Raw genomic sequence first — 22,340 nt, forward strand, 5'->3', positions numbered from 1 at the left:
ATTAATGTCTTCTCTTTAAGAATATATTTGAGAATATGGATGGTAAACAGCTGAATCTCTTTAAACAACTGCTAGCATCTCAGAATTTGAGAAGGCAGAAACCATACCAGACGGATAAAAAGATTACGGATGAAGGTAAAGAACGAGCGTGTATTCAGATTTTATTTTGACAGGGTACAACACTATCCTTTCCACTTGCAACACTGCTGCGACTACATTAGTCACACCCTCGTTCGTGGTAGTACAGTTTGTTCATAAAAATAGGCATACACGTTGCTTCTTTGTACACTTTGACCAGAATTTCAATGTTCCCCAGTAGGAGAATCACCAGCATTGCTAGCAGATGTTCTCAGATCTATGGAGGGCCTATTAAATAAAATGAACCAAGAGACGTGGCAGGAAAGGGATCAGGCTTTACCTTCCCATGATGTGGGATGTGAACGACAAGCTGAAAATGAAAGTACTTTTACAGCATTACGACAAGCTGAGAATAATAACAATACAACATTGGTACGACGAATGCTAGTTCACTTTCGAACATATAATTTTACAGCCGATATGCTCATCATTAATATATCAATATTTTCTTCAGGTTACATCGAGACATTTGACTGAAACAGAAGAAGTTCCACATGACGCAAGTAACAAACAAATAAATGTCCATGTTTATTTCAAATGTGTTTTTTTTCCCGGACTGTAAAGCACACCCAAAAACAAACATATCTAGAATAGCAGGTGCACCCTATAACCCAGTGAGCCTTATATTTTAGTAAAAAGAAAGGAAACATTTAAAATTCATTTTCGCAAGGAAATATTATTACTTATAGTAACTATTTTCAAATAATTAGATCCAGTTTATTGGTGAAAACAGTTACATAATGTTAGTTTATGTTCTATGAAATGAGTTTTTTTAAATTTCTCACGCTCTTTTTTTTTTGTTTCATGCAGTACTAATTTGTCGCGTCGCGTGAAAAATTAGCCGCATACTTCCAGACGACAGCACCAGGTCAACCATACTATGGAGAATAGTGCAAGATTGCAACATAGACATATATTTTTGTGTTGTTGTAATTGATGGTTTCTGTGGTAATGGACCAAATTGCCTTGAATTGTTATCATTTCTCAAGTATTAAATGTAACTTCAGAAATCTGACATTGACGCTAATGATACGGAAAGAAAATTGTGGCCTTTTTGATAAATAATTTCCACTGCTGTATGATTCGGATAAATTGAGGACTTTATTTGTTGGTGAACATTTTTAAATATCAGGAATACATTGTAAATATTCAATAAAGTACTGACAAATATTCCAATTTGCTCCTGTTATGTACTATATAATAAAGTTGGAAAAAGCAAGGACTAATTTCTCTCGAAGGGCATCATAAATGTTTCCAGATGTCATCGCAGTGGTTTGTATATAGAGAGCATGCGTTGTAAAAAAATGACCACCTTGACGTTTTCCTCTGTGCTGCAACAAGGAAAAAAAAATAAAAGCCCCAACGTTTTTGGAGCCGCAATGTTTTAAATGTAAATGGCTTCTAGTCTGGAATATACAGTAGCTAAATAGTATTGTTTTGGTTTTCTGGATGATAACCTTAACCGTCCTCTTGCGTTAGGGTCACCACTGACCGTTTTGGATTTTAAATACATGCCAAAACCACATACCTTACCTTGGAATGTCCATTTCCACAAAACAGAGTAATAATGTTTTCCATTACTTTCTAAAATGCTCTAATTGAAATTATATTATTAGGGTCAGTTTTGACCCGGATATATAATCAAGATTATACATCACTAACCTACTGAAATCATAATTGCATCAGTCATCACAGTGACAGACAGCAAATCCCACTCATGTGAGCTTTAGGGGATTCCCATTTGGTCATTTTTCAAGTATAAAATAATACAAAGACTTGTCAATACATGTAAGGTCCATTCAGTATATAGTAGATCATTTGCCGAGTATTTCCTATGCAGCAATGTCACTTCAGGCCTGTCAGATGAGAGTAAGCCAGTTGAGTAGGGCATCAAAATCTGGGCAGTCTTTAATGCCAAAACCAACTATATTTGGAATCTACAAATTTACACAAGTTCAGCTGCAAATGGCATTACTCAGAAAAGAACAGGGAAACTGTGTGATCCTTCATATGATGACTGGACTGCAGGGTCACACTGTCATTTGTAACGTTTTTTTTGTTTTCCCAGGAAGAAACCTACCATAGTGGGAACAGTAATGACGAATACAGCAGATGTTCATTTTACCATTTTTTAAAATTAAAATTAAGTATACTGAAAGAATGCCCCAGAGACCAAAGACAACAATAGAATAAAAAAAAAACATTTTTGTGGTTAAGAAAACTTAGAAATGAGAAAAAACAGGTGTATGCATTATGGGTCTTAGTGTTCTTTAGTGAATTTAAGTTATGTGTTGCCACTGACCTGTTAAATGGGGTGTGTTACCTAAGACCCAACACCATAGGAAGGTTAATTCTGCTGTTAAATACAGAAAATATATGCCTGTATGTTTGCATTAATTCCTATACCAAAAAACTACACCAAAAAAAAAACACTTTCTCTCCTTTCTCCAAAATGCCAAAACAATGTTTTTTGTTTCTTAGTCCATTCACAGAGGGCGGTTCCATGGCTCAGTGACCAAGATTTATCCCATCTAGTCAGCATTACTCCATTGTATAAGACCCTGCAAGAGATACATCAATCCCTTCAAAATATCACCCCGGATGATCCCAACCATCCTCCCCCCACTGGTAAAAAAAAAAAAAAACAAGATCAAAAGCCAACCAAGCAGCTCACATATTTTGCCGTGTTCTCACAGTGATGTGTAATTCGTCCCAAGAGAGCCCTGAAGTGCATCTCAGTCCAACCGCGCTGGACAGCCTCTCACCTCAGCACTCTGCTGTTTTCCTATTTGGCTGCCGAGTGATGGAGCTGCTTGAGAAAAGTTTCCAGTTTTCTTCCTCTGTGCTCCTCACACCCGCAAAGCATTTTCCGTTTTCTCAGCCGTGCACTGATAACTGCCTGCTGGCACATTGCAAGGGGGACTTTTATTTTGACGCCTGTCATCAGGTTCTTTATCTGCCAGAAGATAAGCTGGAGCACGTGGGGCATTTTATAGCCACCATTCTTCAATCTATGGCTCACGTAGTGTCAGGTGATGGAAGAGATAAAACAGAAATGTTTTGTCTGGAAATTTATCTTTGGAAGCAATTTAACCACATTTGACTGTTTATCTTATTGACTTTTCGACGTGTTTTAACATTTTATGTTAATCTAGGAAACAATACTCAGAGGTTCATGCAGACTCTTCATGATGGAATCTCAATTCTGAGCTTGCAACTATTTAGCATGTCCTTCAAACAGAGCACGGCAGAGGTACATTTTTCTCCTTTAGACATCATAGCTGACATTCACAAGGTACTGTTTGACTCCATATTTTGGGCCCAGGGTTCTCTGAGTGAGGAATTTATAAACATCCGTTTTCCCAAAGGAGAGCACTTGACTGAGCAGCTATTAGATTCAAGGTGAGTCCCCTTAAGAATCAAAATTTTCATTTCCTTTTGCCATGAAATAAGTAAGAATTGTTTGATTTGCAGATTGGAGAAATACAAGAACTCTTTGTCAGAGCAACTCTTTGCAAATGTCTCCCAGGGTACAAATGAGGACACTAAGACAGGTAAGATACAGGGTTCATGGCGATAAAAAAACATCAAAAAAATGAAATATATATTTTATTATTTGGGCTGAGCAATATTTGAATTGAATTGCCTTTTTTTGTAATTGATAACAACATTGTTTGATTAGACAAAGTAGCCCCAACCCAATTTTTAACTTTCCCTCTGTAGGCCCTCACACTTGTCTGGAAATAATGAATTGTGGCCAGTTAAGTGCAGATAATTTTAGGCGGAAATAACTGCAAAAAAAAGAACTCCTAGCCTGGGGACAAGTGCCTTCTGCCGATCCCCGCTTGCAGTAAAAAATGTAACGCTGCCGCACGAGTGCAGTTCAATTTTGGTGGAAAGGATGGCAAAAATGCACTGTGCCTGCCATCACTAGCAGATATAGGCGACCCTGGATGATGGATCTTGGCTGCTCGGGTGGAGGAAAAGAGCTGCTACGGAAAACAAACATTTGCTCTCTCGGCGGCCACTCTAAGTAACAATTGTCCGGGGGTATTGGATCACAGCCACGCACAGCAATTTTTAAATTATTTTTTTCAAACTGCAATGGACTAAGGATACAAAGTGAAAATCATTTTTAACTAAGTCTATTGTGGTTCAAAAATAAAACAAATTCTATGTACAACCAACCTTTCTTAACCAACTGTATATCAAGGACTATCTGTACAGTATTATCAAATATTATTGTGCTCCATTGTTACAGTATACCTGTTTTAAAATACCCCCGCACTTTGTACTTAAACTAAATAAATATTGTATATCTAAATTCATAACTGAGAAATTCATCAATCAAATTATATCATTCACAGTTTGTAAAACAGTCTTTAAATGAGAGAGCCAGTATACCAAGAGTTACACGAACCACAAACTTTTAGGCCTCATTTGTGTTGTTGCATACTTGCTTTGCTGACTTGAGTTTGCTTGTCCCTTTCGTCAGTGAAAACATAATATGTGATCAAAACATAAAAAAAGGAACAGCAGCAATTAGGTGTTTCAAAACGGGATGTTGATTTTGTAAAACTGTTTCCATCAGCACCAAACGGTCCTGCTGCTATTAGTCAAACAAACCAAGCGTTTCGTCCACCGCCTCCGCGCCTCTGGGCTGCTACGAGCCTCACAGCAGGCAGTGGTGTCAACTTTTCAGCTGCTTTGGTTTCGTAGGAATACCTTAATTGCGCCCGCGGGAAATTGGTTTGCAGTGCAATCACTGAGCTATTTATTATATCATCAGCATTCACAAAATCACAAGCATATGCAATCAGGGATGTATGCATTCTTTATACTCCGATTAGGAGGAAAGACCCCTTTCAGAAAGTATGCGGTCAACTTTGGCTTGATTCAAGGAAAAGGACGTCCCTGCCATGCATAGTCCCATGAGAAGTGTGCTGTCCATCAAAGCAATTGAAGGATTTTAGACTGACGCAAGCTTGGGGCTGATCACCCCATGGCTGGCTACCCCTAGTCAGGGCGTCCAAACTATAGCCATCCAATATTCCACCAGTAACCATCAATACAACACTCTCAAGTATGTACCAGCATAAGGATTCTACATCCATCCTGTGTACTGTAAAGCATCATTTTATAGGTCAGTTCTTTTTTTAGCAAAGCACGCGGACTGATTCATTTATGAGCAATGCACAGTTGTTCTGCAACTTGAAACAATGTACAATTGAAAGAGCCCCCACAAGCATGGATCATTAGAAAACCGCATTTTTTTAGAATTCCCTTTACACAATGACTACGCTTACATTGCATGCAATACACCAGTTGGAAATGGAGTATTGAATATCTATCCAAATTTATTGTTTACATGCCTACAGACAAACAAATAACCCCGTATACATAGCGTTTGCAGGTATTCCAATCACACGGTTTAAGGTTCGCCTGTACCTCAGCTCGGTTGTTTTATCTTAAATGCTTGCTACACTAGAAATAAGCAACAGGACTTTTTACCAAAGCACTGGAGAAATGTATCTTAACTAATATGGTTCTTATTCTTATACTTTTTTGGCCGCCCACCCATCAGATTGGGAGGAGGGTGAGGGGTAACTGGAGTTGGGAGGGTGCTTTACGGACATGGCCCCCTCAATATGCTTACATGAAACTCAATGGTGTTAAGTGGTTCAAACTGGATAATTTGTGCAAAAGTGCTTTTAGATAGTAAAACGGCAAGCAAGGACAAGGTACAGCAACCTAGCATAGAGGCCTAATTAAACAACAGGCAAAGTAGTGTTCACACCATTTCACAAATAAATGTTGTTTCTGCATTCCACATTTGACAAGGATGAACTCATTTATGTCAATTAGAAAATTCAATAAAATACAGTGCTAGTTTCCTTCCGGCTCCAAAAGTGAGTTCCATTTGTTAATTGAATCATTTTGGGTATTTACATAGCTTCACATTATAGGAATACTGGCAATATTCTGTTTCCAATGACATTCTAACATAATGTTCATTATATATTTTTTATGTTAGAATACATTGGTACCTGGACAATTGTTATGTTTTGGTAAGGCGGACACAAGCGCAGACTAGACGACTTAAAAATGTTTATTATGGGGTGAAAGGACAAACAATAAGCACTCTGAATGGGGAGGAAAAGAGTAAAAAAAAACACTCACGACTGAGAAAGAAGAAGAAACATCAAAGCAAACAATGACCCAACAGCTTCTGCTGTCAGCACAGTCCTCAAATTATGAGTTCTTGATTAGAATCAGGGATTGGTGATTAGGAACAGGAACAGGAGGTGTGGGGTCCCCCAGTTGGTTTAAATATTTGTGCTCCCTGGAATAATTGTCTAAAATGAAAAACAACAAGTTTGTAACAATTAGTGTTCAAGTTGAATGTGCTGTAATTCACATCATCAAAATTCAAAGCTCAACATTGAACTTTCACATTGTATTTTGTGGGGAATTTTTCAGTCTTACCAGAAAGGATTCCAATAAAGGTATGAGTATTAGCAACAAAGTCACCTTATTTCCGTAAGCTCATTAAAAGTAACTTTCTTCAAGGTGGCCTGTGTGGAAGAGGAAATAGATGCCTTGAACGAAGCCTTCCTGGAGGTCAGCAAGCAGCAGCAGAGGAGAGCTCATATGAGTGCGATGGGAAATCAAGGACAAGATAAGTCTGCGGTAAGGGTCTGGATAATTCCACACTGCAGAAAAATAGCTCAAATTGCTTATATTAGCATTACATATATTAACTTTACCTGACGTAGACATATTATTAGGAGGGCAAGTACGAGAGTTTAATGATTCTGAATTTAAATCTAAATGAAAAGTATTATGTGGTTTTCTTTTACTCTGTCATCTTCAACAACTACCATCTTTCTCTTTTTGTGTGTAAAGTTGTTATTATTGCCTTCTGCGCTGAAAAGTAGCACGATTTTTCCTTGTACTAACGATAGCTTATTCTGTGTGTAAATTAAAGCAAGCACAAGCTAACAACTAGCTGCTTGAGTATTCTTTTTTGTATATGCCAAAAAATAACCTTCCTCTACCCAAAACTAACATTGCATTTATGTACACGAAAAGCTAGTGCTATAATGTCTAATATGTCATAAACTTGTCTTCATTTATAACTTACAAAAAGCTAGTGTGTTATTCAGCTACCCCCATAACTTCTTTAGCAAAAAAAAACACTAACCTCTGTTTTTTTTATGCCAAAATGAGGTTATTCTTCTATGTAGACAGCTACGATATTCTTCTGTGCGTGAAAAAATTGCATCATCGTTTTCTGCATAGAAAAATAGCATGGACTACTTTTACCCCGAAGGCTATTGTGTTTTAGCTAAAAATGATCGATGTCCTAAGCCCCAAAAATTGTATTGTCCTTTACTTGTGTAAACTGGCATCACTGTCTTCTAGCTTTTTTTGTTTTCTTCTCATACACCCATAACCAACGTCAGCTTCTCCACTGGAAGCTATCATTTTCTTCTACGCTGAAATGAGTTTTGTATTATTCTGCTCCAAAAAGCTAGAATATTGCAAAAAAAAAAAAAGACTCTTCTTTTTCAGTATGACATTTTATCAGAAAATGAATAAATGTATGAATGGTCTTTATTATACAATTACATTATAATGACGGGCAGCACGGTGGGGCAGTGGTTAGCGCGTGTGCGGCACAGTTCTGAGGTCATAGGATTGAACCCCCTGTGTGGAGTTTGCATATTCTCCCCGTGCTTGGGTGGGTTTCTTCCGGGCACTCCGGTTTCCTCTCACATTCCAAAAACATACATGTCAGGTTAATTGGCCGGTCCAAATTGTCCCTAGGTGTGAATGAGCGAGTGTTCTGTTCCTTTGTGTGCCCTCCGACTGGCTGGCAACCAGTTCAGGGTGTCCCCTGCCCACTGACCGAAGATAGCTGGGATGGGCTCCAGCACCCCCGCGACCTTACTGAGGATAAGCGGTGCAGATAATGGATAGATGGATGGATTATAATGACATTGGAAGGTAAACATGTGCAAAATGAAAACCGTCACCCTTTTCTCTGCAGGAAACAATTTCCTTGGTCTATGAGAACTAGAGGTCTTGGGCCCAGACCAGAACCCAACCCGAACCTGGCCCGAAATTGGGGCTTTAAATGTCACTTATTAAGTCGACCGGTCGGGATTTTTTTCTCTCGCCATTTTTTTTTTCCTTCATGAAAGATCTTTAGAGCTTGCACTTACTTTTAGTCGAGTACTAAATAAATGCTTACTAAAGAATCAGTTTATCTCAAAATAACCAAATCCAAAGATATGTTCCTCCTCCGTGTTGGGGTAAAAGGCGTGCGGCTTCCTCCTTCCACCTCCCTCCCGTCAGATGTCATTTCTGCTTTCTGCCAAGAGCTTACAAGCTTTTAAAACTTTTTTTAAAATATTTTTGGGCCAAATACTTCACTATATTCAGCTTGGTAATATAGAGAGTTGTATTTTCTTTTCCGTGCCATTTTGTTCAGTTTTACTTTTGTTTGTTACACATCGCCGAGATGCGCACTTCTGTACCAAACCAGTTATTTAGGCGCTGCACTTGCACTGCACACTTCATATGAGGGAATCCGTCCTAAATAAACCCCAGGCTGCCGTTGTAAAGCTTCGTGTTTTCTTTGGCGTCATATTAAAGCGTCAGGTTTATTTCGGGCTCAGTTATCAAATTAAGTTCATCCGTCAGGTTTGTATACCCGCGACTCGGATCAGGTTGGGTTACATTTTTCTAGACCCGATCCTACTTCTAACGAGGGCTGATAGAGTCATCGTTTGCTCTCAAATCCGGCATGCTTTTCTACCCCAAACGTTGGCATTAACATTTTTGACAAAAATGATCATCTTTTTTATCTACCTCTTAAACTGGGTTCTTTTTCTATGCCAGGGGTCTCAAACTCCCATTGCACCCTTTAAGATCATATTGCGATGCCCCTGCATTAATGTGAATGAAGTGATGTTAAACCCGTGGCCAATTGCAGCCCTTGAGACAATAGTTTAAGTTCCAACATGAACGTTTAATGTAAGTGCAGCTCATGGGATTTATGGATTCATTTGGATCCATGACTCATTAAAAAATGTTCAGATTATTCCTATTTTATCTTTTTTTTTGTTTTTAGGCCCAAATCCTCCCACCTCCTCCCTTGTCCTAACAAATAAATACAACATTTCGGGTTTGCTTCGGGCTTTGGCCCTCAAATTAAGATAGTTGGTCGGGCTCCAGCTGGATCTGGCTTTAATACCTAGGTCAGGTTGGATTTTTAGGCCTGATCTTACCTTCATTGTCCTTACACTTGAAACTAGGTTTATCTTTGACACCCAAAACTAGCAGTTTTCTTCTGCGCGAATGTTAGCGTTGTCTTTTTCAATAATCAAGCTGTATTTTATTTTAGGTCTGTAGGTTTTGATTTTTTTTTGCCTGCATTTCTTAAGATTTAAGTATCAAACATTGTTTTAAAAATATAAGATGATGAAAAATCCTTAACAACACACTGTGTCTTGTCCAATGATAGAGAGCAGCAACGCCAAGCCTAAGTCGTAACAAAAGCATCTTGTTGGATCTGCAGAGACGTTATATATCTCAACGCCTCGATGAGCTCCACATCACGTTGGAACACATCAGGCGGGAGCAGCAAGGCGCCACGTCCTGCCTCTGCGTTTCCCGGCATGGGCCAGCAGAGTCCTGAGCTAGAACGGAACATTTGTAATTCCTCTCCCGATATTCCAGCTGGCTGCGGTCGAGGCCAGGAACCGGCTGAGAGAAAAGTCATGGTGGTAGTGACCTTGAGAGTTGCTCAGAATAGAAAATGTTTACATTCCACTGTGCGAGCAGGTACTTTAAAGTCCACACATGTTGTTTGTAGTATTCTGCGATCAAAACAATCCATTTTCTACCCCAAGACTATTAACACACAAAAAAAAGTGTTACTCTAAAAGTTACAAATGACCGTACATATATACTCACATAGAAGCTGACCCCCTTAAACTGCTTTAAAATAGCCCAACAATAAAAGAAAGACAATAAAACATGTACGGTACGTGTAGAATCAGTGAACCCTTAATATTTCTTGCATCCTTGACAGCTTGCAAACAAACACTCCAAATTAATTTTGTCTCTAGGCTTCAAAGAACTTGACGATTAGCTTCTCCATATTTTGGAACTATTCTAGTGTTTTGTCTTTTTTTTTTTGGTGTATTGTAAACATAATTTGACAATTAAAAAAAAAACAAATCAGCACACTTTAACCTTGAATTCTGTGCTCATATTTCACCCATTGAGTTCTCATTATTTTGTTTTTCCTGTATATCCACGCCCCCTTCCCATTCATTGCATACCATCTGCTATGATTGACACAAAAACAAATTTGCAAAAATAAATGAACTCCCTGATTACAGTATTTTAATTTGTAGTTGTTATTTCAGCTTGGATGCAAATATTTCCAAAAGGCAGAATATCTACATGAGGAGAACTTCAGCGCTCTCATACTATAGACTTATTAGTTTTCAGTACTTCTACATACTTTTCAGCACTTTTTCATGCTTTGCAGAACTTTTTTTTATTAGTGCTGTTTCAGTACTCTTTCATATTTTCACCATCTTTTGTATTTTTTTTCATAATTTAGTGTTTGTTCTGTTATTTTTTATACACTTTAGTACATTCTTTAAATGTTTCATATTTTAGTTTTTTGGGTCATTTCCTGGGCATTTTTGGGCTAGTTTATGTTGTTTTTGGGTCGATTTTTATCTTTAAGGTTGTATTTTGATAATTTTTCAGTAATTTTGTGGTCATTTTTTGAGTTGGTTTTTGGTCGTTTTTCTAGAGGCAAGGAGTAGGGCAAGAGTAACCATGTTTAAAACATTTTATGTTCACTGTTCCATCCATTTTTGGAAAGTTAAAGGTTTAAGAACTGTTAATACAGATGATACAACAGAATGAAAACATCAGCGACTACACGTGGTTTCTTCAGTCATTTATAGCTTCCTGTATTATTATTATTATTATTATTACTATTCCTATTATTATTATTATTATTATTATTATCTCATTTATTAATTCCTGATTGATTGACTTTGATATTAATGATTAAAATGTGTCTTTATTTTTCATGATATTTTGCGTTAAAATAAATAAATACAGAAATTTCAGAACATTGAATTGTTTTTTATCCAAATTTTTCTTATAAATTACCTAATGCCGCCCAGCTTCACTGGCACTATGTTTTCACCGTCCCTCAGGTAAATGTTGTTAAGACTGCAACCCCCTTTTGCAGAAAGAGCCCTCATTGACACCGATACGTGATCGGAGTGAGCCACGTTTCTTTCACGCTCTTGTTGACGTGTGTTCCTAGGACGGCTTCTTATAATAGAACAAAGGTGTCTATGTGCCAAATCACAAGGTCAGATGGAACTGCTCTTCACATCCTATCACTGTATGTTTGCTGCCAATTCTCCCCCGGGTGGAAACTAGCTTTAGCCTGCAGCTGCATGCTCGTGTCTTATCAATGAGATTAGCTTGAGTGTTCCTCAATGCTTAGCTAAACTGCAGCTTACAGTAATAAGGGCGGGTGAGGCTGTTGATATACAGTAAGACAGCAATTATGGTTGCCCATTTGTTTACAATGGTCTAAAAACGTAACTGAACAATGTGCCCCTGTGCAAGGAAGCTTTCGGCCACTTTTTAGAAATTGGGCACACGTTTGACCTCAATTGTTGGGTGAGAATTGGTTTCAATTGGTCTTTAAGGCTCTTTAGGCAGATGGTGTGTTACTTTTTAATCCCTTTTGTCATTATTTTTACACTTTCCTTAATAAAATATGAAAACTTAAAAATAATTGGTCGGGATTTAGTTAAGGCAAACATTGTTTTTTCATCCATGTGTTTTTGCCAAAGGTCAGAACACATTTGTTGATGATTACATGCAGAAATGTGGGAAAATTCCAAAACGTTCACTTACTATTTCATACCACGGTAGATATTATAAGTACGCTTATTAATAAGGAGACACTGAATAGGCAGAAATGCCGTTTTAGGGCCAACATTGTATTGCAATCGATAGTAACACAGACTTCAATATTTCACAGTCTTTTATAAAAGGTCAAAATAGTCTACTTGCTGATTCTATCTCCTGGCTGAAATCATAATTGCAGCCTCTGTCAAGCTGCCTGTGTGCCGCGTCCACGAACGTGTCTTTCTTAGATTTGTTTGGATAAACTGTTATTTTTATTCTTTGTTGTTGTTTGGGTTGGTATTTGACTGTATTTCTTACTTTTCACCCAAGAATAAATAAAAACAGCCAGCACATGTGTGAAGTCACTCTCCAACCCCACATACTTAAGAGAGAAAATAATTAATTTCAAACTTTTAAGGTAACCTCAGACTATGCACCCTACCTCGAAGAAAATTAGCCCCTTTGTCAGTTTTAATTGGTTATCCTCAAGTCTCGATATGCGCGATAAGAAGATACACGAGACTGTTGCATGAGAAAGGTAAAATATCATCTATTTCCCCCACATTTTTCATTTTCTTTTCAGGCCTGTTGCAACAAACCTAACGTAACAATGTTACAAAATACCCTTAAAAGAAAATGGGATGATGAGTTGAAACCAAAGGCTTATTCGACACATGTGTCCCCTGAGCCCTCTTCTTGTGTCTGTGTTCATGTAACATGCCCCATGTTAGCGCATCAGTGGCAGCCCATATCTTAAATAAGCTGTAAAATACACTTAAATCAATTAAACATTATCTATTTAGTCTTATCTCTTGGTTACCCTTTTAGGCTTCCTTAGGGGCCGGTCACACAGCCGTTTGCGGCTGAATCACGGCTAAAATTTTGCGTTTTTTTTTTTGCCCGTGGTTGCCCGCGATGGAAAATGCGCAAAATTGGCCAACCCGCTGTTCATCGGTGGTATGCCCGCAAAACAGATGCCGGCGACTGTTCCGCTTCCTCATCGCGTCATTTCCGCGTCATTTTCTCGTGTGGGCCACGGGTATAAAAGCTCCCGAGCCGGTGTTGTGCCCAAATCCGACTCCTACGGCCAACCGCGTGTGAATTTCCGACCGCGAGTAAAGCACTGCTGTATCTCGTCTATATGGCGGTCTCAAAGCGTCCAACAGCGCCCAACAGCGTCTGCTTCACGGCCAGAAATTTCTGGCCGTGGTTCAGCCTCGACACGCCCGTGAAAGGCTGTGTACCCGTGAAAGGCTGTGTACCCGCGCTCTAAAGAATTGAGCAGCGCATAACTTTTTCGCGCTGCCACCCGCGCGCGAATTTCCGACTGCGTGTTAAGCACTGCTGTATCCCGTCTGTATGGCGATCTCAAAGCGTCCAATAGCGTCCGCCTCACAGGCAGAATTTTTCTGGCCGTGATTCAGCCGCAAACGGCTTTGTGACCGGGCCCTTATCTATGAAAATATTATTTTTTATTTTTTTGTGGATCTTTGGGACTTTTCTCTGAAGTATAGCCCTCAATTCCATTTTTGAAAAATGTTACAAGGAACCTCAACATAATTGTATAAATATTAAAAGGTTCTTCTATTTCCTGACTATTACCTATGGGTATTCAGAATCATTCGTTATTATTAACTTGATGTTGTTAAAATAGACATTCCCGACTATGTCAAGATGCCTTGATGCAAAAAACAAATGTATGTGGTTTTTGTAGGCATTTAAAATCACAAGAGTGTCTGTCGTGACCCCAAAACCAGGGACGGGTTAAAAAACTTGGTTTCATTTTCTATCAATTATTCTAACTTCTCATATATAACAGTCATTTGTCACCTAATTTAGAAATGATCATATTGAATCAATTTATGATATTCATTTACATTTTTTGAAGTGTTTTTTTTTTTTTACTTTTTCTCCTCTTTACTCTCCATAATGCCAAAAAAACATTTTTAACATGTACATTTATGGAGTGATATGGAGTGAACTTGATAGATAACAAAATGAGCGTCCCAAGAACCTTGATCAATCATAAATAAAACGGTTTAAAAATGTTGTGTGGTTTTCCAAAGTATAAATTATGATTTAAAACATTTTTTTAACACTGCTGGTAATACTCAACTCTCAAGAAGACATTAATAACAGAGACTGATACCATTCATATGAAAAAAATAAATAAAGACTTGTAGTTCGAAATAATTGTTTTGGGTTTTTTTTATTTGAAAATTCCATGACACAAATACAAATTTAACCATCTAATATATTTTTCCAGAATGTGAGATCAAACATACAACGGCTAGTTGGCCACAAAAGGGCAGACAAATACTAGTGTCAATCTGATTTTGATACCAATAAATAAGACTGGTATCCGCACAGATAACTGGGATGGGTACTCCCACATACTTTGACAAATCTATGAAATAATGATGTTTTAAATTACAAAAATATGTTTATCATATGTTTGGCGATGGTAATAACAACAATAATGAAGATGACCATCTTTCTAGGTCGTCATATATATATATATATATATATATATATATATATATATATATATACATGCAAATGATCACCTTTTTTATTTTTTCAGAAAATACACTGCAACTTTTTCAGAAAACAAAACAATAAAACCAAATAAAAGAACCACTATAAAATTAATTAAAAAACAAATAAAAATAAAAAAAGAAATACAATCCTCGCAACAAAAAACCCATGGGATTAATTTGCAAAAAACAAATGCGAAATGAACCCACAATATCCTGCTATGGTGACGACCCAGGACTCCTATCAAAAATCATGATGAAATTGATGCCGCTGCATGTCTAATGACGAATAGAGCTATCCAGCTTTCGTCCAGTCTGTTCTTAACAATTCACATTCCCAGCGTTCCCAGCTGCGCAAGAGATTTAAATGCCAATCTCAATCCTTTATGTTCTATTCATGGCACTGTGCTACACTCAAGTTGTAAGCTTGAAATCCCGCCAAATCCCTGGAAATCTGCTCTCTGCCGTTTTTCTTGCAATGCAATCAAACCCCAATCGTGTCTCCACTCTGGTTATTGTTGCTTATTACGTTTTACCCTCCAAAAAGTTGGGTAAAAAAATAGCAAAAATTTTGGTCAAAAGTAGACTGATCCCCTGCTATTATAATCAATGGGTGTCATTGTTTTTTTTTGCACAAACAACCTTTGTTTACAAGCAACCCCAAAATGCTAATCGTCTTGTTCAAAACAACACTACATACTGTTTTTTACAAAACAATAAAGATAATACATCACACTGTTTAACATCTGTAAAAAGTGTATTTTTTATAAAGCAAACAAAAAAGTAATTTAATTGAAGAAACGCCTAACAATACCAAAACTGGGCCCTTTTTAAACCCAAATAGCCTGATTATAGAGAAAATTTTGATTTTTGCATTGTACAAACCAGACTTGAATAGCTCTTGGTTCAACAATTAGAGCAACCCAGTCCTTGAACCATCTTGACCCACTTGTAAGAATTTTAAGTAAGATGACCCAGATTGAACCATTTTTGAGGGGGTAATATTTTCAACAAAAATGCTACATTGTAGAATTTTCTCTCTCTCCAAAACGTTACGCCATGTTTGTGGGATTGATTCTTAAAAACAACACAGGGCATTGGGTCAAATCCACCCAAATATTGGTTTGTTCCAATTTTGACCCAACAGTTTTAAAGTGAGGCGGCACGGCAGCTGAGTGGTTAGCCAGACTCTGTGTGCCCTGCGGCTGGCTGGCAACTGGTTCAGGGTATCCCCTGCCCAATGATGGCTGGGATGGGCTCCAGCACCCCCGCAACCCTACTGAGGATAAGCGGTGCAGATAATGGATGGATAGGTTTTAAAGTGCATGGAAAAATTAGCTTGTTTCTTAAACACTGTGATTTGGCACACATGTGACTTAAATTCCTTGCTGTAAACGCTGATGATAGCACCTGGACTGAAAGGGAAGGAAAGCTTTTTTCAATCAATCCCTAAATTTGTATTGGATTATATTGAAACACTTAAAAAAAACAGGTAATTTTGTTCAGGAAAGGTCTCCCAAAGTTATGTGTATTGTACAAAAAAATGGAACCAACCAAATCATTGGACCATTGGGAAAATTAACCTTTGTTTGAGCTGTTCTAAATAAGATGACCCAGACTGAACAAGGTTTGGGGGTGTTATTTTAAGCCAAAATACTATTTTTGTTGAATCCTTATGTCAAGTCCAGTCATGTTTATCTGCATAGCCCTTAATCACTAGAAATTTTAAAATACCGTACAGAAAAGAGTATTATTACATCGTCCCCTTATGTAAAATCGACATGAGGGCAAGGAAAAACTCAAAACTTCAGCATGACGGAATGAAGAAACCTTAAGAATCGACCACACATGATGTAATCCCTTTTCCAGGATGACCAGGCTGCAGTGGATGTTGAATCAACAAACAATACTTAGACATTGTTAACATGAAATATAGATCATTCATAGGCAATAGAAAATATGTGTATTTTAGCTTAAATTTTAACATAGCTTTACTGATGTTGATCTCTTCCTGGCTCTTGGGATGACTAGTAGACCAGCATCTCTGCGAAGGTTCAGAGAATAGAGGGAAATAAAATCTGACGGATAAATATATAAGAGTACAAAAGTCAGCGTATACAAATATAAAAAGGTATAAGAGTATAAACCCTAATTTCCCATACAAGGAATACTCACATTTTTATATAATCCCAAAATTTGGATATATGAAATAACTTAAAAACGGGTATTTTTTTCCAAAAAAATCTCCCAAAATTAGTTGTGTAGCAACCCTTCAATGCCCAAAGGGAGTCTCGACTGAATTTCATTTTAGTTGCAGCAGAATCATCTTTTTTACCATACAACCGTGAAAACTTTGTGTCAGGGTAAACAAACACAAAAAAGTCAACATAGTCTTCACAGTGCAGTCTTCACGGTCAGTACACTAATATTAAAACATCAAACAAGCATCCATCCATGCGCACTGATTTACAGACACAATAATAAAATAATACAATGAAAAACATACCTCACTTTGCTTTCCAAGGATGCTAAAGTATTTCATAATCTTCTTTTCTGTTACTAACAAAATGAAGCAGGAATTAAACTGAAGCCTGGGGATCAAACTTTTTGTGGCTCAGACTCCAAAACAAAGCAGATTCCTGATTATACCTGTTTAGTTACCCTTAAAGATTATTGTGGAGGTACGGTGGCACTCAAAGTACAAAGTTCAACCACTGAACTGCGTTTTTCACACATACATTCACAAATTCTCTAAAAAACACACATGCAAAATCAGATATTTTTAATAACTTTTACATTTCATCTGATATTTGTTCATGATATGGAATCTGAATAAAATACAGCCTAGGTTGTTCTACTGAAACAAAACATGAAAAACCTTTATAAGGATAAGTGTGCTCATGTATTGATTGACATATTAAACTCATCAATGTGTTGGAATTAATCATCAAAACGTACCGTTTACCAAATTGTTTGAATTAGTTATCTGACCAAACACAACCTACATTCACCCAACCATTTATGTGCGCACGTTTTGCAAAATGAACAGGAAAGCCGACATTTTCACACGGGGGCAGATTTAATTTCCCTAACAATTTAACCAGGACACGTTGGAGAGACTATGTCTCTCGGCTGGCTTGGGAACGCCTCGGGGTCCCGTCGGATGAGCTGGAGGAGGTGGCTGGGGATAGGGACGTCTGGGCTTCCCTTTTAACGCTGCTGCCCCCGCCACCCGACCTCGGATAAGCGGAAGACAATAGACGGATGGATGGATATTCCATCGAAAACGGCCGAATTTGTGACGTTGAAGTCTCTGGGAAGCCCTCTTCTGAAGTCCTTTAGCTTTTTTTTCTTGGCCCACGCCTCCCCGCAAGATGGCATCCCGGCTCCTCCCATTGGCGTGCCAAGGAATTGTTTTGAGCCCACCGTTCTCACAACACAGCGCCTTGTTCTCAAAACAACGCCTGCCGTCCTCCGTCAGAGTCCTGTTATCAAAATTCCCAAGACAAAATATTCTGCATTTGAAACAGCCTGACCTGTTTTTGAACTAAAGCCAAGTCAGTGAATATCTTGCATTAAACTCAATAAATGTAACTTGTTTTCAATCATATAAAATCATTCAAATGGGTATTGTGCAAAATCTGTTTCAAAAAGATCAAAACGTTTAAGGGTTATTGTTCTATCTTCTTTATTCATTATACATTATCCGTTATCGGTCAGTTCATAATTCGCTGCAAAGCCTAGGAGCCGGGACTCTTACTCTCAGCCAAAAGGCCAAGCTAAGGTCCTAGCCTTAAAGCTTTGCTGAGATCATTGCGAATGCACCGTTCCCGGAGGTACTGCAATACCGGGCCAATGCGTGGAGTGGACAGAGCACCACAGATTGAAACTCAATGCCCTTCATTAAAGTACACAGTCCAAAAATCACAACCGGCAAAATGAACAGAAAATGATACCGGTACTTAACGTTTGATGCAGACCTGCAGAGTCCGAGTCCCGTTGAAAGTAATCCAAGGAAAAAAGTGTATATTTCCAAAGGTAAGGGTGGGAAAAATATATATCCACTATTGTCCGCGGTGTCCACAAACACTCACCTTTACTCCCCACGTCCCGTCACCCCGCGTTTGTTACGCCCCTTCTTTTTAATTGGCCCGTGCAAAACATATCAGATCATATCAAAATAAAATACATTACAAAAATATACAGTTGCAAATACATATTATACATGGTTACACATGTTTACAAAGAAAGACGGTACACCGAGAGAGTTTTCAAAGTTTTAATAATAATAATATAACTTCCATCCCAAACGGTGCCTGACAGGGCAGTTAATGGTAGCAACACGCTAGCAACACGCTAGCAACACGCTAGCAACACGCTCGCAACACAGTAAACGGGTCTGTTAAAAAAACATACCGTACTTGTAAAAATCACGGTTAACCGTCCTCATCTTCATCCTTGGAACTGAAGCCATCAAAGTCGTCTTCCTCAGTGTCGGAAAGAAACTTTGTCATATAGACGTTGTCCCACGCTCCCGCAGCCTCACTCGCGCTGTCGCTGGTGTACCCTCCTCTCTGTCCGTTGGTGATGGTGGATTTTTTTATGCTACCCCACACTGTCAGGATCCACTGGCAGACTTGCAAAAAAGTTGCCTTTCTTATGCGGCCAGTTTTAGTGAAAGATCTCTCGCTGCTAGTCAAGCCAAGAAGTTGCAGTCTTCCTCGGCGCATATATTCCATCGGTCTAAATCTTACCTTTTGTACTCGAGCGCCGTTGGCGGCCGTTTGAAACATTACACAAATTGGCCGCATCACTCAATAAGCCGCAGGGTTGAAAGTTTCGGGAAAAAGTAGCGGCTTATAGTCTGGAATTTACGGTAGTAAAGATTTGTTTTTGACCCAAATGTTTTAACAGTCCAAACTCCACAATAAAACGCTCTTGTTTGTTGTAGTTACACGAAAACTCGAGCCGGCTTACTTGCCGATCAGTGGCGGCGTTCGAACATCTCGTTGTGCGCGTTGTCACCACGCAGGCCTCTTCTGGTCACCATGGCGCCACATTACTGTTGCTATGGTTTCCTTATCTCTAGGATATGGCTCAGAGCAGGCCTGCCTTATATAGGCCGCTCCTCACATTCTCAGCTGGCTCTTGATGTTGCTCATTTAACCATGTGATGCCCCCTCATCCTCTCCACAGACACACTCACACTGTTCAAGATGAGGGCTAAAAATAGGGAGCTGCGCTTTGCCCATTCCCCAATATTTGTCTCCAGCTCAGCTTCTAATCCTGCCATCATTTCGCACTATTATCCGACAGATTTACAATGCCTGTCTGCCATTGCGGCTCCTGAGAATATTTCTGTCGCGCTTCATCTTCCCCCTTGTCTGTGTTGTGTCACCGATTATCCAATTAAGGACTTTGATCCACATCTGCTTGTTCCGAGTCACATGTGATTAAAAAAAAATACACAACTTTTGCACATAAGTGTTAATTAGGCGGTTCATCCATTTCTGTGCGCCTTAATGTGTTTGGAAGCCAGGGAAGAGTTGGAACCTCTAACAATTGATGCCCAGATTAAAGATAGAAAAAACATCTCTCAATTTCACACCTCTGTGCAGACAATTCTATCAGAATCACGGAGAACTATCTATATATTTAGATGCAGAAAAGTCTATCAGGTCATTTGGAACTAAGGAAATGCAAATAACGGTAACAGTAAGAACTGGGGCAGGTTTGATTCGACCACATACTGTGAAACTGAAATATGAATATTTTCACCCACATATGCTTCGGGGCTGCTGTTATGGTTAGCAATAGATTAAATGGATTTATCCTGCAGTCCTTGATTGTCGGTTTCCAACAACTATTTTTACGGTGAAACATTATCCATCCATCCATCCATTATCTGCACCGCTTATCCTCAGTAGGGTCGCGGGGGTGCTGGAGCCCATCCTAGCTATCTTTGGGCTTCTGGCAGGGGACACCCTGAACTGGTTGCTAGCCAGTCGCAGGGCACACAGACACTGACCAATTAACCTGACCTTCATGTTTTTGGAATGTGGGAGGAAACCGGAGTGCCCGGAAGAAACCCACGCAAAGCACAGGGAGAACATGCGAACTCCACACAGGAAGGTTCAATCTCATGACCTTAGGATTGTGCCGCACACGCACTAACCACTGTGCTGCCCGCATTATTGTTATGCATTATTATTATTATTATGCATATTATTATATATTACATATTATAAATTAGAAAAGAAGGTATACACAAAATATTTTCTTATTTGTTTATTTATTCCTATACTAAGATGTATGTACTTGGTATCTGTATTTTTTCTGACTAAAATGACCTGCACTAGGGGGCCGAAAATCCTGAAAAATAATTTAACTAATCATTATTAAAGTATCAATCAAAATAATAACATGTTAATCATTTTTATAAAAAATACACTTACAGTACTGTATTTAATGCCCCATAATGAGTTGGTACAGAAATATAGCTCAGATACGTTTTTAAACGTTTCGGGTCATCTCCACCAGGTACGACAAATAGTACTAAGAATAACGCCACTCTAAAGTGCCTCATTTTGAAAAGTGTGCACGTACATCACAGAGGTGAGAATTACCATGCGCATGAAGCATATAATCATTGAATATAATTTGTCAGATACAGCTCCCTGCTTTTGTTCTTCTTGGCAGCTGAGTCAATACGAGTGCAAGGAGGTTAGGCAGCATTGGATATCAAAATTAAGCGATGCTTTCTACCAACCTTTGAATTCTGTTGATGTTTTGCTGTTAGGAAATGCATATTGGTAAAGCTCAAGGCAGTTTAAAAATAAAGTAACCATTTCAATAACTCTCTGTTTTAAATATCAAATTAATAAATTCATACACTAGTCACTCACAATCCAACAACTCAAGGTTGTGAGTTTATATACTGTCTCAGACAATTAGAATATTGTGATAAAGTTCTTTATTTTCTTTAATGCAATTAAAAAAACAAAAATGTCATACATTCTGGTTTCATTACACATCAACTGAACTATTTCAAGCCTTTTATTATTTTAATATTGCTGAATTTGGCTTACAGCTTAAGAAAACTCAAAAATCCTATCTCAAAATATTAGAATATCATGAAAAAGTATACAAGTAGGCTATTCAACTAATCACCTGAATCATCTAAATTACTCGAAACACCTTGCGAGGGTTTCCTGAGCCTTAAAAACACTCAGCTTGGTTCAGTAAACTAAATCACTGCTGATCTGACTGCTGTCCAGAGGACCATCATTGATACCCTCCATCAGGAGGGTAAGACACAAAAAGAAATGTCTCAAAGAGCAGGCTGTTCACAGAGTGCAGTTTCAAAGCATATCCACAAAAAGTCTGTTGGAAGGGAAGAATGTGGCCGGAAACGCTGCACAACCAAGAGAGATGACCGCAGCCTTAACAAAATTGTTAAGAAGAGCCGCTTCCAGAATTTGGGGGAGCTTCAAAGACAGTGGGCTGAAGCTGGAGTCCAGGTATCAAAAGCCACAGTTCACAGACGTGTCCGGGAAGTGGGCTACAATAGCCGTATTCCCATGGTCAAGCCACTTCTGAACTCAAGACAACGGAAGAAGCGTCTGACTTGGGCTATGGAGAAGAAGCACTGGACAGTTGCAGAGTGGTCCAAAGTCCTCTTTTCATACGAAAGCAAGT

At 38.6% G+C, this 22,340-nt stretch overlaps 1 protein-coding gene across 1 annotated transcript in view; it reads left to right on the forward strand.

Annotated features, from left to right (window-relative positions):
* Positions 1–11,133, forward strand: part of LOC148357910 (uncharacterized) — a 149,155-nt gene extending 138,022 nt beyond the window's left edge. Inside the window, 10 exon segments of the mRNA XM_088345819.1 lie at positions 21–135; positions 317–510; positions 593–641; positions 2,620–2,766; positions 2,835–3,170; positions 3,294–3,391; positions 3,464–3,540; positions 3,613–3,692; positions 6,695–6,828; positions 9,671–11,133. Coding sequence (XP_088201945.1) covers positions 21–135; positions 317–510; positions 593–641; positions 2,620–2,766; positions 2,835–3,170; positions 3,294–3,391; positions 3,464–3,540; positions 3,613–3,692; positions 6,695–6,828; positions 9,671–9,844 — 1,404 coding nt within the window. The 3' untranslated portion in view covers positions 9,845–11,133.
* The last annotated feature ends 11,207 nt before the right edge of the window (positions 11,134–22,340 follow it).

This window comes from Urocampus carinirostris, chromosome 10 (assembly GCF_059441175.1).
Source record: "Urocampus carinirostris isolate Australia breed hairy pipefish chromosome 10, RoL_Ucar_1.0, whole genome shotgun sequence".
Classification (NCBI taxonomy): Eukaryota; Metazoa; Chordata; class Actinopteri; order Syngnathiformes; family Syngnathidae; genus Urocampus; species Urocampus carinirostris.